Source organism: Podarcis melisellensis, assembly GCF_964234715.1.
Source record: "Podarcis melisellensis genome assembly, chromosome: 13".
Classification (NCBI taxonomy): domain Eukaryota; kingdom Metazoa; phylum Chordata; class Lepidosauria; order Squamata; family Lacertidae; genus Podarcis; species Podarcis melisellensis.
Genome location: NC_138545.1, coordinates 3,788,650 through 3,802,327, shown reverse-complemented (window position 1 = coordinate 3,802,327; position 13,678 = coordinate 3,788,650). Strand labels below are relative to the sequence as shown.

General features: G+C 50.8%; 1 protein-coding gene across 1 annotated transcript; it reads left to right on the top strand.

Annotated features, from left to right (window-relative positions):
• Positions 1–2,861: 2,861 nt before the first annotated feature.
• Positions 2,862–10,634, top strand: GABARAP (GABA type A receptor-associated protein). The gene is made up of 4 exons (XM_081887117.1): positions 2,862–3,061; positions 7,790–7,868; positions 8,168–8,286; positions 10,012–10,634. Exons 1-4 carry the CDS (start codon positions 2,972–2,974, stop codon positions 10,078–10,080), a joined length of 357 nt encoding a protein of 118 aa, XP_081743243.1. The 5' UTR covers positions 2,862–2,971; the 3' UTR covers positions 10,081–10,634.
• Positions 10,635–13,678: the final 3,044 nt, after the last annotated feature.

Here is a 13,678-nt window from a genome sequence, read left to right as displayed (position 1 = left end):
CGTAGGGGTAGAGCAGGGTTCACTGTTATTTATAGTTGGGAGCTGGTAAGATAGATCAGTGAGGGAAATACCGTCTTTTTCACTCTGTAAGACGAACCAGACCACGAGACACACCTAGTTTTTGGAGGAGGAAAACAAGGGAAAAAAAATCTGAATCTCAGAAGCCAGAACAGCAAGAGGAATCTCTGCACAGTGAAAGCAGCAAATCTCTCTTGCTGTTCTGGCTTCTGGGATAGCTGCGCAGCCTGCATTCGCTCCATAAGACGCATACACATTTCCCTTAATGTTTAGGAGGGAAAAAGTGAGTCTTATAGAGCAAAAAATACGGTAGTTACGAGGAAGGTGGGCTTGTGGGGGGCAGAGAATAGATTCCTCTCTTTGCAGTAATGTCCTTTAAAAGCCTCTTGTCCTCAGTCTCGTGGGCCAGGGTGGTACATTCCAGGGCTCTGCAACGTTTGAGGAAGGGAGAGAGATAGTTTCCTACCCGTCTAATTACACTAGCAGAGCGAAGGATGTTACCTTTCCTTCCTAGGAAATGAAGTTGTTGGCAGAAAAGGCTCAAGAGTAACATACTTGCTTTTAAACTAGGCTTGAGTTTTTCATCCAAGGCCCAGACCGGACATGGGAACTCTAAATAGAACTGTCAAAATGCTTGCCCCACTGTGTAGCTAGAAAATGAGGCTTCCAGCTAAATCATCTTTGCAGGGATGTTTGCCCAGAGTGCCTATATCTCTTCCTTCAGTTCCTCACCTTTCAGCAACTTTTTATCCCTGGGGCTTGGAGTAGATGCAGTGAAATGGTACAGATAGTTACCAAGCACCTTTGTGAAGAGTTCAGAGGGAAGGGAGAAGCAAGCCCAGGAGTGAATGGCTACACTGCCGGAGGCGAATCCTTGAAGGAACGCAGACAGCCACTGTCCTAAACAAACGGAAGTGGAGCCTGCTGCAGATGGGGTCTGTCAAGCCACCATCTCCCGTGTTGCTGTTAATTGTGATATCCCCTGGTGCCTGGGTAACCAGTCCGCCTGTGCCCACCCTCCTCGGTAGGCAAGCTTGCTCTTTCTCTCCTGCGCGCTGGAAATGCAGGCTGCACCTTGCAGAGAAATGGTTCCTTTTAACTAGTTTCTCTTCCTCCTCTTCTCCGCTTCAGCTTTTCTTCGCACCTCCCTCTGCTAGGAAGTGGCACAGATAGTGAAGGGGAGGAGAAAGGTAGAAACCACCTTCTTAGGAAGAAAGCCAGCCAGCCTTTGAGTGGGGTTTTTGGGGGGGACTTTCTCAGGAGGTGGGGAGGTTTGATTTAATTGCTTGCATTTCCATATGCATTTCCTGAAGGAGCGTCTCCACCCCCATCGTTCAGCCGGACACTGAGGTCCAGCTCTGAGGGCCTTCTGGCCGTTCCCTCATTGCGAGAAGTGAGGTTGCAGGGAACCAGGCAGAGGGCCTTCTCGGTGGTGGTGCCCGCCCTTTGGAACGCCCTCCCTTCAGATGTGAAGGAAATAAGCAGCTATCTTCTCTTTAAAAGACATCTGAAGGGAAGTTTTTAATATTTAATGCTGTATTGTTTTTAACACTCGATTGGAAACCGCCCAGAGTGGCTGGGGAAACTCAGCCAGATAGGCGGGGTATAAATAATAAATTATTATTATTATATGATTCCCTGGGCCGCTTCAAAAGCTTGGCTGGGGGCTGGTTCCCCACCAGCCAGTATCCAAACGGGGGTGGAGAAGTTTCCTCCCCAAATATAGGCAAAGCATCCTCTTCCCCTCCCCCCCCTATTCTGTTTTTGTGCCTGAGCTAATCTGCCCCCTGCTGGATCCCGGTTGATCCTCCTGCCCCTGAGAAAAGCTATTTATTGGCACTGCAAAGCTCCCCTTTGGGGAGAGGGGGGAGGGAGGCAGGCAAGGCCCTATTCTGGCAGGGACCCAGGCGTCCGGCCAGAGCAACAGGGAAGCTGCCCTCTCCCCTCCCCTCCTCCTATTGGCCACCCTTCACGTGACTGCCTCCCCCGCCTGCCGCAACTGTTTTCCGGGGCGGCGGGTACACGTGGCAATTCCTCTCCGCTGACGTCAGTCACATGACGAGTCGCTTCGCCGCCGTCGCCTCCCGATCCTTCCGCACCTCCTTTTTTAAAATAAAAACAAAATCCTCCGGTTTTACATCGCTGGCTTGGGCTGCCCGAGCCTTCGGCCGCTCCGCTTCCCACCCCCCTCGACGCGCCCCCTTCCTCGGAGAGAGAGGAGAAGCGGCGCCCCCCGCGGACTACTTTGTTTTGGTGTCAACACGGCACGCCAGCTGCGCGGCGCTTGCGCCGGCCGCGTTCGTGAATCCCATTTGACGTAACGCTTGGACGCCGCACCGGGGGCCGCGAGGGAGGTTCGCCGACGGGGCCGGCCCCTGGGCGGCGACGGGGACTCCCAACCGGGCGGCTGCGGGGCAGGGAAAGGCCGGCGGGGCTTGAAGCGCCCGCCGCCTTCCGCTACGCCGCCAGCGCGAGTTGTCCCCTCTCTGCCGCAAACTGCGCCACTTGCGTGAAAATGGCGCCCTCACAGCCACGCGACTAGCGCAGGGCGGGCTGTGACGGCGCCCCCTCCGCGGGAAAGCGGAGGCCGCACAGCTTCCCTCAGTGGCGGCGGCGGCGGCTTCTCCTCCTCCTCCCCCTCCCCCCACCTTCTAACGGACGCTCGCGCGAGGAGCGCAGCCGCCAACGGCTTTCCGTATTCTCGCTCTCCGCTTGCGCCGCCGGCGCGACGCGGCGCCGCCTCCGAGGGCCGCGCCTACGCCTCCGGCGCAGCGGTTGGCGGAAGCCAGGCTCGCCCCGCCCCGCGTATCCCAGCGCGAGAGCGAGCGAGAGAGGGGGGCGGCGGAGGCGTCTCCCCGCGCGCCTGCGCGAGAGGGCGCGAGTGTCTGTGTGTGGCGCGGCCCCGTCAGCTGGTCCGTCTCCGTCGCCTCCTCGCCCGGCCGCCTCAGCCGCCATGAAGTTCGTCTACAAGGAGGAGCACCCGTTCGAGAAGCGCCGCTCGGAGGGCGAGAAGATCCGGAAGAAGTACCCGGACCGAGTCCCGGTGAGTCCGAGAGGAGCGCGCGAGGAGGAGGGAAGAGGAAAAAAGAGGGGGAGCGAGGACCCCCCCCAACCCCGGCACAACGCCCCTTCCCGTATCCCTCCGCCCCAGAGAGATAATAATAATAATAATAATTTATTCTTTATACCCCGCCCATCTGGCTGGGTTTCCTCAGCCACTCCAACAAAACCCTAAAATACAACAACCTATTAAGCATTAAAAGCTTCCCTAAACTGGCCTGCCTTCAGATGTCTCCTAAAAGTCAGGTAGTTGTTTGTTTCCTTGACATCTGGTGGGAGGGAGTTCCACAGGGCAGGTGCCACCACCGAGAAGGCCCTGTGCCTGGTTCCCTGTAGCTTGGCTTCTCGCAGGGAGGAAGACCCTCGGAGAGAGACCCCCTTCCTCGCTTTAACGCCCCCTCCTCCCACCTTCCTCCCCCCTCTGATCCAAAAGGGGATTTCCGACCCCGCAAAAGCCTCCCTTTTGCTTCCCTTTTTTTGGCGCCGCCCTCCAGTGTCTTACAAAGCGCTCCGGGCGGCTTACAAAACAAAGGGCGGCGGACAGCGATCACTGGAATATGTGATCCTCACCCTCCACCGGCTGGAGAGGGGGGGGGAACGGACCCCCAAAGTCCTGTTTCCTTCCCCCCCCCCCACACCAGCTGCTGCTTTTGTTGTTTTTTTGTGCTGCCCCCATAGTGCATTAAACTTCCCCGGGCGGCTTACAAAAAAAATAGGAATAATAATATATGCACCGTTCATTAAAGGCTTCCAGGGCAAAGAGAAGCTCCAGGGAGGGGAAACCCCCGCCCCTTGTTTTGTTCACGCAGGCGCCCCTCCCCACTTTGCAAAACAAGGACAGCTTTAAAATATGTAAAGATCCTTTGGGAGGAAGGGCGGGATTTCGAGATAAGTCCTGCAGGCTGGAGAGAGGAGCAAAGGGAGCAAAAGCACGACTTCCGCGCCTCCCTCAAAGTTTACTTGTGAGCAGACAAACAACAAGCGGAAGTGATCTCCTTGGTGCCGAGGGAGGGTAGTATTGGTGGGGAAGGGGGTGGCTTCTTCTCTGGAGTAAACAGGGATTGGGTTACCCTTGAAAATACGGAAAGGGACTTGGGGCACGTTGAAGGCCAGCGCCGTTTGTCACAGGAGGGAAAGGGTCCTGGAAGCGGACGCCCACCTGGTACCTTCCAGATGTTGGGCTGTGGCTCCTGTTAGGCAGGCACCACGTTGGCAAAATGTGCTCACCTTGCCCTGTTGTTCTGGCTGCAGCAGCCTAACACGGCTACCCCGAGAAATTGGGACTTCCTTTTTAAACAGGCTTGTGGGTTTGCCCATGGATTCCCACTACTGTGAGCTGTGACTCCCAGGTAACTGTAGCCGTGCGGTTCTGGTACACCCAGCAGGCCCCACTTCTTGAAAAGAGTGCCTTTGCCTGCAGGCTTAAGATTTGCTCCCAAAGAGGACAGTCCCACTCGAGTTTGTGGGATTTAGGCTGGAGTAAATGTGCTCGCAGGGATGCGGGTGGCGCTGTGGGTTAAACCACAGAGCCTAGGACTTGCCGATCAGAAGGTCGGCGGTTCGAATCCCCGCCACGGGGTGAGCTCCTGTTTCTCGGTCCCTGCTCCTGCCAACCTAGCAGTTCAAAAGCACGCCAAAGTGCAAGTAGATAAAGAGGTACCACTCTGACGGGGAGGTAAACGGCTTTTCCGTGTGCTGCTCTGGTTCGCCAAAAGCGGCTTAGTCCTGCTGGCCACATGACCCGGAAGCTGTACGCCGGCTCCCTCGGCCAATAAAGCGAGATGAGCGCCGCAACCCCAGAGTCGGCCGCGACTGGACCTAATGGTCAGGGGTCCCTTTACCTTTAAATGTGCTCGCAGAATCCTTTTTCATACGCCACTTTTGCCAGACGTATGAAGCGTTGCCCTATGTACATGTTTTATGCGTACAGAGAACAGCCATGGGGAACAGTGGCAATAACACTGTGGCCAGAGAACGGGAGCTTTCCTTTCCTCCTCATTTTGATTTATGGCCTGCCCTAAATTCAGGAGACTTGAGACAGGTTGTATACTTCCTTTTTGCAGCTCTCTCCTTTATAATCGCCACCAATACGCTCTACAGTTGCATTCGGGAACTGGAGGCAGAAGTGGGTCTTGAAGGAAGTGAGAGAGAGGGCATCGCAGATGAATTTTGGGAGGCGGTGCTTTCCTTTGTGGTGTCATCCCTCTCCCCCCCCTTTCTTCTGGGTGGTTGTGGTAGAAAACAGCCTTGCCACACAGTCAGATTGGCCTGCTCTGAGGCCCTTATCGCTTTGCCTGATGGTTTTGCAGAAATGAAAGCAGAGCTCCCCCCCCCCCCCGACGCACGATGCCTGAGAATCTCTTCCTCTCCATTTTGCAACCCTGTAACGGCACAGGAACCTTTCCAGGGGAACAAAATGGAACGTCCTGATTACCTAATGTGGGCCAAGATGATGTAGTGGTTAGCTCAGGGGTCAGCAAACTTTTTCAGCAGAGGCCCACTGTCCCTCAGACCATGTGGTGGGCCGGACTATATTTTTTTTAGGTGGTGGTGGGGGAAATGAACTAATTCCTATGCCGCACAAATAATGCATCAGAGATGCATTTTAAATAAAATGACACATTCTACTCATGTAAAAACACCAGACAGGCCCTGCAAATAACCCAGGGATGCATTTTAAATAAAAACACACATTCTACTCACGTCGAAACACCAGGCAGGCCCTACAAATAACCCAGGGATGCATTTTAAATAAAAGCACACATTCTACTCATGTAAAAACACGCTGATTCCCGGACCGTCTGCCGGCCAGATTCAGAAGGCAATTGGCTGGATCCGGCCCCCGGGCCTTAGTTTGGTGACCCCTTGGTTAGAGCGTTGGACTAGGACATGGGAGACCAGGGTTCAAATCCCCACTCAGCCATTAAGCTCCCAGGGTGATCTTGAGCCAGGCACTCTCCCTACCTCACAGGGTCGTTGTGGCACCAACCTCAAGCTCCTCAGAGAAAAGGGTTGGATACCAAAGTAATGAGTATATAATGTGAGGGAGGGAGAAGCTAGAGGCCTTATTCCAGGCCCATCTTTTTCTAATGGGGGACCCTTAACATAGATCAGAGTGATGCTTCCCCTGCTTGCTGACTGCTCTCCCCAAGCCATTGCTGTCTGGGACATATCTATCTTGACTCTGCTGTTAATAAAAATAATATTTATATCCTCCCTCCCCAGCGGAAGCCGGGCTCAGAGCGGCTAACATGTTATCCCCATGTTGCCAATGTTGATTATCCCACACAGCCTTTGCCAACCTAGTGCCCCTCCAGATGCTTTGGAGTGCAACTCCCACCAGAGGCTGATGGCACCTGTAGTCCAAAACAAACCTGGAGGGCTCCCGGTTGACGGAAGGTTTCCACGTGGCTTCTGGTATCTGAGTACTTGAACTCGTCCCCGACTAACATAGAAAACAAAACCAGCCTTACAAGCAAACGTGCAGTTGGAGCAACCTTAGGGCCTCATATGCAGGTTATGGAGGCTCTGGACTCTTTCCCAGGCTTCCTCGGCTGTCTTGCATGAAGGTTTTGACAAACGGAAAGCTTTTTGATTCCCCCACCCCGAAAAAGGTGGGTGATCTGTCAGACTTGGAATGAAGGATTCCACCTTCTCCTGGCCAAGGATCTCATCTTCTTATGAGCTGCCTGGCTGACAAGGATTTATTCAGCAGGTGGTGATGCTTCCCTTCCCTGCCGCTGCCCCAGCCTGGGGATGCATGATGGGGAGAGAAACACCTGTTTAATTTCTGCCTGTCTGTTATTTGTTAAAAGCACAGGAGCTCGGCTACTGAAAGGAAAACTTGGCAATCTTTCGCAGAAGGCAGAAGGCTGCCTTAGCAGGTTGCTTGGGAGGAGGAGCGCTGGGACTGCCGTCCTGAGAAGTCCTAAAAATCTCTGGTGACATTTAATCATCTCAGGGAGCCTCTTGCCTTCCCCTGTGTGCAAATGTTTAACTTTTCTTTCTTTCTTTCTCTTCTGAGAATAGTTGTGAATGAGGCTCTCGGTTTGTTTGCTTTCCTTGCAACCTTTACACTTAGCCAAGCAGAGGAAATTCCTGGGCAGGATTCAGGACATATAAAAGGAAGTTAAACTTTGCAGCTCACCAACTTGAATGGCTTTAAAAGAGGATTAGGCAAATTCATGGCACAGGAGAGGGCTGTTGACAGCTACTAGTTATGATGGCTATGCGTTACTTATACTGTTGGAGACAGGCAGCAGTGCTTCCGAATGCCAGCTGCTGGAAACCACAGGAGGGGAGAGGGCTCTTGTGTTCGAATCCTGCTTCCAGGTTTACCACAGTGAGAACAGGATCCTGGACTGAATGGGTCATTGGCCTGATCCAGCGGGCTCTTCCATACTAAATCTGACCTCTGCTTTGGACCGGTGTTCTGGGGCTCTGTCCTTCTGAAACAGTCCCCCATCTTCTCAAGGCCTCCCATGATTCATGCTGTCTCAGCCCTGCTGTGACCGGCTTTCCAGCTTCCCACTGTCACCAGCAAAAGCTTCTCTCGGCAGGCAGGCCGGCCGGCCGGCCTCGCCTCTTCCTCGAATAACTCGTCCGGTTGCTCAACCGTTCCTGTAATTAGGAAATGTTTTGGTGCTCCTGCGTGAACTCTTCCTCTCTGCCCTTCGCTGACCCAACCTCTGTTTCTCTCCCCACTTTGCAGGTCATTGTGGAAAAGGCGCCCAAGGCCCGGATAGGAGACCTGGACAAGAAGAAATACCTTGTCCCGTCAGACCTCACAGGTACGCGCCCAGTTGGAGGGCCCAGGGCCCAGCCTGAGGATTGGGGCAGCTGGCTGTAGGAGGGGGTAGGGGGTCATCTCCTTCTAAGGGGAGGGGGCAAGATGTCCGCACATCGGAGGCTCAAGTGAAGTGCTGGATGAAGCTGTCTGGGCAAGCCCCATTGATTTTGGAGACCTAGGTTTGTGGCGCCTGATGAAACGGGTGTATCTCGTTGGCATGTCAAGATCTCGCCTCAATCTCTGTCGTTTTATTCTGCTCCTTCAGCTAACAGATCCATTCTCCCCCTTTCTCTCCCCCAGTTGGGCAGTTCTACTTCCTCATCCGAAAAAGAATCCACCTCCGAGCAGAGGACGCCCTCTTCTTCTTCGTCAACAATGTCATCCCCCCAACCAGCGCCACCATGGGGCAGCTCTACCAGGTGGGTGTGCCTTATGTCTGCTGCACAGGTTTTTGTTGTTGTTTTTTTAAGGAAATGTGCATCGCTTGAGAAGTGACACTCTGCAACAGTCTTTGAAAAGTTCAATTAATGGGTAACAAACAGGTTGGAAAAGAACAACACAACCTAGGGGAATTAAAAGAGAGGGGTTGGACCAACTGCAGCATTCAGAAGGGAAAAGGTGGGGGAAAGCCATTGCCACACCACCCCTGCCGAAACCAAAGCGTGGAGCAAATTTGTATTACCATGTGTGGGAGTGGAGAGGCAGCGGTGAATTAGGGTTGAATTACCTGCTGGCGACCTTTAGTCCACTGAGCCTGGTATCTGTTTCTTATATGGACTACAACTCCCATCAGTCCCGGACTGGACTGGTGGGAGTTGTTGTTATATTCTTCTCCACCCATCATGAAAGCAACTGCAGACCAAAGAAGAGGGTGGGTCATTAAAACTGGTATTCAATGCCAGTCTTCTTGTGAGTAGACCCATTAAATGTTATGGGCATATTAATTAAAGCCCATTCAATTCAATTCAATTCACTGCTAACATTGAACACCACCCTGCACCTGAGCTGTCAAAGGCCAGGGCAAAGGGGTGTTTTCAGCATGTGTTGCAAGCTGCACAGTGAAGGTGCCTGGCACATCTCTCTGGGGAGGGAGTTCCCCTCCTCTGGAGCTGCCACAGACCAGGCTTCCTCCTGGGCCGCCACCCCCTGAACTTCTCAGGGCAGTGGAACTACCAAATGCTTCGGAAGTAAATAATAATAATAATAATAATAATAATAATAATAATAATAATAATAATAAAATTTATATCCCGCCCATCTTGCTGGGTTCCCCCAGCCACTCTGGGCGGCTTACAACATATATAAAAACACAGCAAAGCATCAAGCGTTAAAAAATGAAATATCCTATATGAGCAACAAATAGAAACCAATAATAACAGCATAGTAAAGGTAAAGGGACCCCTGACCATTAGGTCCAGTCGTGGCCGACTCTGGGGTTGCGGTGCTCATCTTGTTTTACTGGCCGAGGGAGCCGGCGTACAGCTTCCGTGTCATGTGGCCAGCATGGCTAAGCCGCTTCTGGCGAATCAGAGCAGCGCATGGAAATGCCGTTTACCTTCCCGCCGGAGTGGTACCTATTTATCTACTTGCACTTTGACGTGCTTTCAAACTGTTAGGTTGGCAGGAGCAGGGACCGAGCAACGGGAGCTCACCCCATCGCGGGGATTTGACCCGCTGACCTTCATGATCAGCAAGCCCTAGGCTCTGTGGTTTAACCCACAGCGCCACCCACATCCCAATAACAACATAATAACAACAACAATAAGGTGATAGAGACACCATGTGGTGCATTCTCACCAGCAACATCAAGAATGTAGTTTAGTCTGGAACTTGTGACTTGAGATTGTATTATAGGAGGGTAGACTTGACTCTTGTCTTGTGCTGGAACCGCAGTTTCCACCAACTGGAACTGGATGCAGAAGTCATACACTTAGAATTAAATATAATGGTGTTTCTTTGTAACTGCTGAAAGAGTACCAGGAGGAGGACAATGCAAAGTAGAGGGCTCTGGCTGGTCTACTCTGAACGGGCAGAAAGGCTTCGGATTTGAACCTTGGCACCCTTGTCCCTGGGCTCTGCCTGTTTATAGCCCTGCCCAAATTATGCCTTGACTCCAGTCTTTTCTCTTCCGCCCCCCTTTCCAGGAACATCACGAGGAGGACTTCTTCCTGTACATTGCCTACAGCGATGAGAGCGTCTATGGCAGCATGTAGGGCGTGCCTCCACCTGCTGCCACCAGGGGGCGTGTGCTCCTGAAGGGACCTGCACTTTTTGTTGTTGTTTGTTGTTGATTTTATGTTAAAGAGCCTTTTTGTCCCAGGGAAGGGGAGGGTCTTTCTTTCTTTCTTTCTTTCTTTCTTTCTTTCTTTCTTTCTTTCCTTCCTTCCTTCTCTCCCATCCTTTAAACCTCCTTCCCTTATGCCTAATCACACTTCTTCCTCCCGTTTCCCTCCCCTCGCTCTGGGCTTTCTTTGAGGTGGTTGTGGCTAAAATAAAATACCTCTTTTTCTTTTGGTGGTTCCCGCCCCCTTATCTCCCTCCCATATACCATTTCCCCCCTTTCTCTCTCTCTTCCCCACCCCCATTTTTTTTAAGGGGTAAGAGGCCTCAAATACTGAACAGGAAAAAAAAATCCTCCCCCATTTCAGTCTTGCATCTTCACTACCGCGCCCTGAGTTTGCTCCTATCAGGGCTGTGCTCTGCCTGGCAGTTTCTGTAACCAGAGGGGATGGGGAATGCTAATTAAAAATATATATATAAAGAGAAATGTTGAGCCTCTAGAGATTTTCTGCGTGGTTGTACCGATTGAGGAAAAGTTATCGGCGTCCTAGTGTTAATCGGGAATTTCGGAATTTAAAATTGCAAATACTTGGGGGAGTGAACTTGTAGCAGGGGGGTTAAGCTGTTGACAGGGGTTTGGGGTCTGGTTGCAAAGTGGTTTGCCAAATGAATGGGTGATGGGGGAGGGCAGTGATCTTGGCTACAGTGGTGCCTCGCAAGACGAAAAGAATCCCTGAGCGGATTAGCGCTATTAGCGGGCTTAGGCTTAGCGGATCAGCTGATAAGCGGCTTAGCGGATCAGCTGATAAGCGGCTTACCAGCTTGGGAAAAAGGGGGGGAGGAAAAAAACCCCCGCAGGAACTCGCAAGACATTTTCGTCATGCGAAGCAAGCCCATAGGAAATTCGTTTTGCGAAGCACCTCCAAAACGGAAAACCCTTTCGTCTAGCGGGTTTTTTGTCTTGCGGGGCACCACTGTACTTTTAATAATAGAATTGTAGAGTTGGAAGGGACTGTGAGAGTCATCTAGTCCAACCCCCTGCAATGCTGGAATATTATGCCTGATGTGGTACTCGACCCTAGGATCAAGAGTCTCGTGTTGTACTGACTGAGCTATCCCAGAAATAGATCCAGTTACAGATAGGTAGCCGTGTTGGTCTGCCATAGTCAAAACAAAAAAAATTCCTTCCAGTAGCACCTTAAAGACCAACTAAGTTAGTTCTTGGTATGAGCTTTCGTGTGCACTTTCATATCTGAAGAAGTGTGCATGCACACGAAAGCTCATACCAAGAACTAACTTAGTTGGTCTTTAAGGTGCTACTGGAAGGAATTTTTTTTGTCCAGAAATAGATATTCTAGACTGGAATCCCAGGACCAGATCCTGAGTGCGTACATGGGCAGTTGCCACCTACTTGGAGGAAGAGGTGACTAGACTACAACTCTTGGGTGAGAAGTGACAGGCAAGACCCTCTTAGCAGAATAATGGAAGGTGGGTTGGTAAGCAGGGTTTTGGCCTCAAAAACTAGAGGGGTGGAAGAATACTCTGGCTCCAAATGAGAGCTATTCAAGGCTACAGATCAGCAGCAGAAAGATAACCTCATTAGCCTGGAGAGGCCTGCATTTTTGTGGATTCAAGGAGTACTTCACTCTCCCGCTGGGGAGATTTGATGCTCATTGCTCAAGGTGCAAAGCACATAATGGAGCTTTCCCCATCTCCCGAGATCCAAGATACATTTTCTGGACCTCTCAGCGGTGTAAATGCTTGAGTAAACGTCACACCATTTTACTAGATTAGACACGCCTGAGAAATTGCAGCACCATGTGAAGATATATAGCAGCCTGCCATTTCAAGATCAAGAAAGAAGGAATTGAATCTCAACTCAGTTTTTCCTGCGACCGGTTTGATCACTTGGCAAGAAGTGAATTCTTAGACCTTGGACCATACAGTTTCTACCCCTCTCTGTGCCTTATTACAGAGGTGGGCTTTTCCCATTTCAGCTCAGCCATTCTGCACACAGACCTTATTATATTGTTACAGTGGTACCTTGGTTTATGAACTTAATCTGTTCCAGGAGTCTGTTCCTAAACCAAAGTGTTCTTAAACCAAGGCGTGTTTTCCCATCGCAGCGGAGGACTCAATTTACAAATGGAACACACTCAACATGTTCTGCTTCCAAGGCAAAGTTCACAAACCAAAACACCTACTTCCGGGTTTGCCGCGTTCTTAATCCAAGTTGTCCATAAACCAAGCTGTTTTTAAACCAAGGTACCACTGTACATTCATATCTCACCTTCCCTCAAAGGACCTGAAGGTGGCAACACGTAGGTCTCACAACATGCCCAGTGAGGTAGGTTAAGGTGAGAGAGTGACTAGCCAGAGGTCGCTCAGTAGTGAGTGAACTTCATGGTTGTGTTTGGATTCGAACTCTGGTCTCCTATGTCCTAGTCCAACACACTAACTGTTAGGCCACACTGCCTCTCAAGCTGTTTGGCTTTACTTAATACTAGCTTCAGTTCCAGGACAGTTTTTTATTATTATAATTTTTATTTTTTACCAACAACCAAACCACAAACAGTGAACCCCCCAGACGGCTGATACATTGGGTATACATAATAATAACATATTCAAATCAACCATATGTACAATTTTATATACGTTAACACTCCTCCATCCACAAGATTTATTTAACTTTTAACATTTTAAATTGTACCAGTTCCAGGACAGTTGAAGGAGAGAAATAAACTAGTAACAGTTCAGGTGTGTAGGTTTTAAGGCCCAGCCCAGGGCGGGAGGGCAAAAGCAACCAGAAATCTTCCCTTTACCATTCAGATTTGACTATCTTATCTGCATCAGAGAAGCCTGCTGGATCAAGCCAGTGGCCCAACTATGTCCAGCATCCTGTTCTCACAGTGGCCAATCCCTGGTGTAATGGTTGTTGGATCAGGCCCTGGGGAACGACTGGTGATCTGGGTGGGTAGGTGGAGCAGCTTCTGCCTCTCTCAGCCTAGCCTACCTCACAGGGTCCTTGTGTGACGACTGAATGAGCTGTGTGTGCTTGAACCATGTGCTATATGTTGTTGACCTTGGAGGACGGGGGAAAGGTGATATGTCAATGTAACAAATAAAACAAATACAATGGTACCTTGGTTCTCCAATGCCTTGGTACTCAAACAACTTGGAACCCAAACACTGCAAACCCAGAAGCAAGTGTCCCGGTTTGCAATTTTTTTTCAGGAGTCGAACGTGTTCCGTTTTGAGTGTTACACTTCCAATTTGAGTGCCACACTTCTGTTTGGAGTGTTACGCTTAGCTCTGTCATGTTTTTGCTATTTATTTTATGTTTTTGTGGCTGTTTTTGTGTGTGTGTGACTGTGTGGAACCCAGTTCAGCTGCTGATTGATTGTGTGACTGCAGCACATTGTTTATTGCTTCTGTTTTATGGATCCATGGTCTCGTTAGATCGTAAAATACATGTTAAATTGCTGTTTTGGGGATTGTTATTCAAAGCCTGGAACGGATTAATCCGTTTTG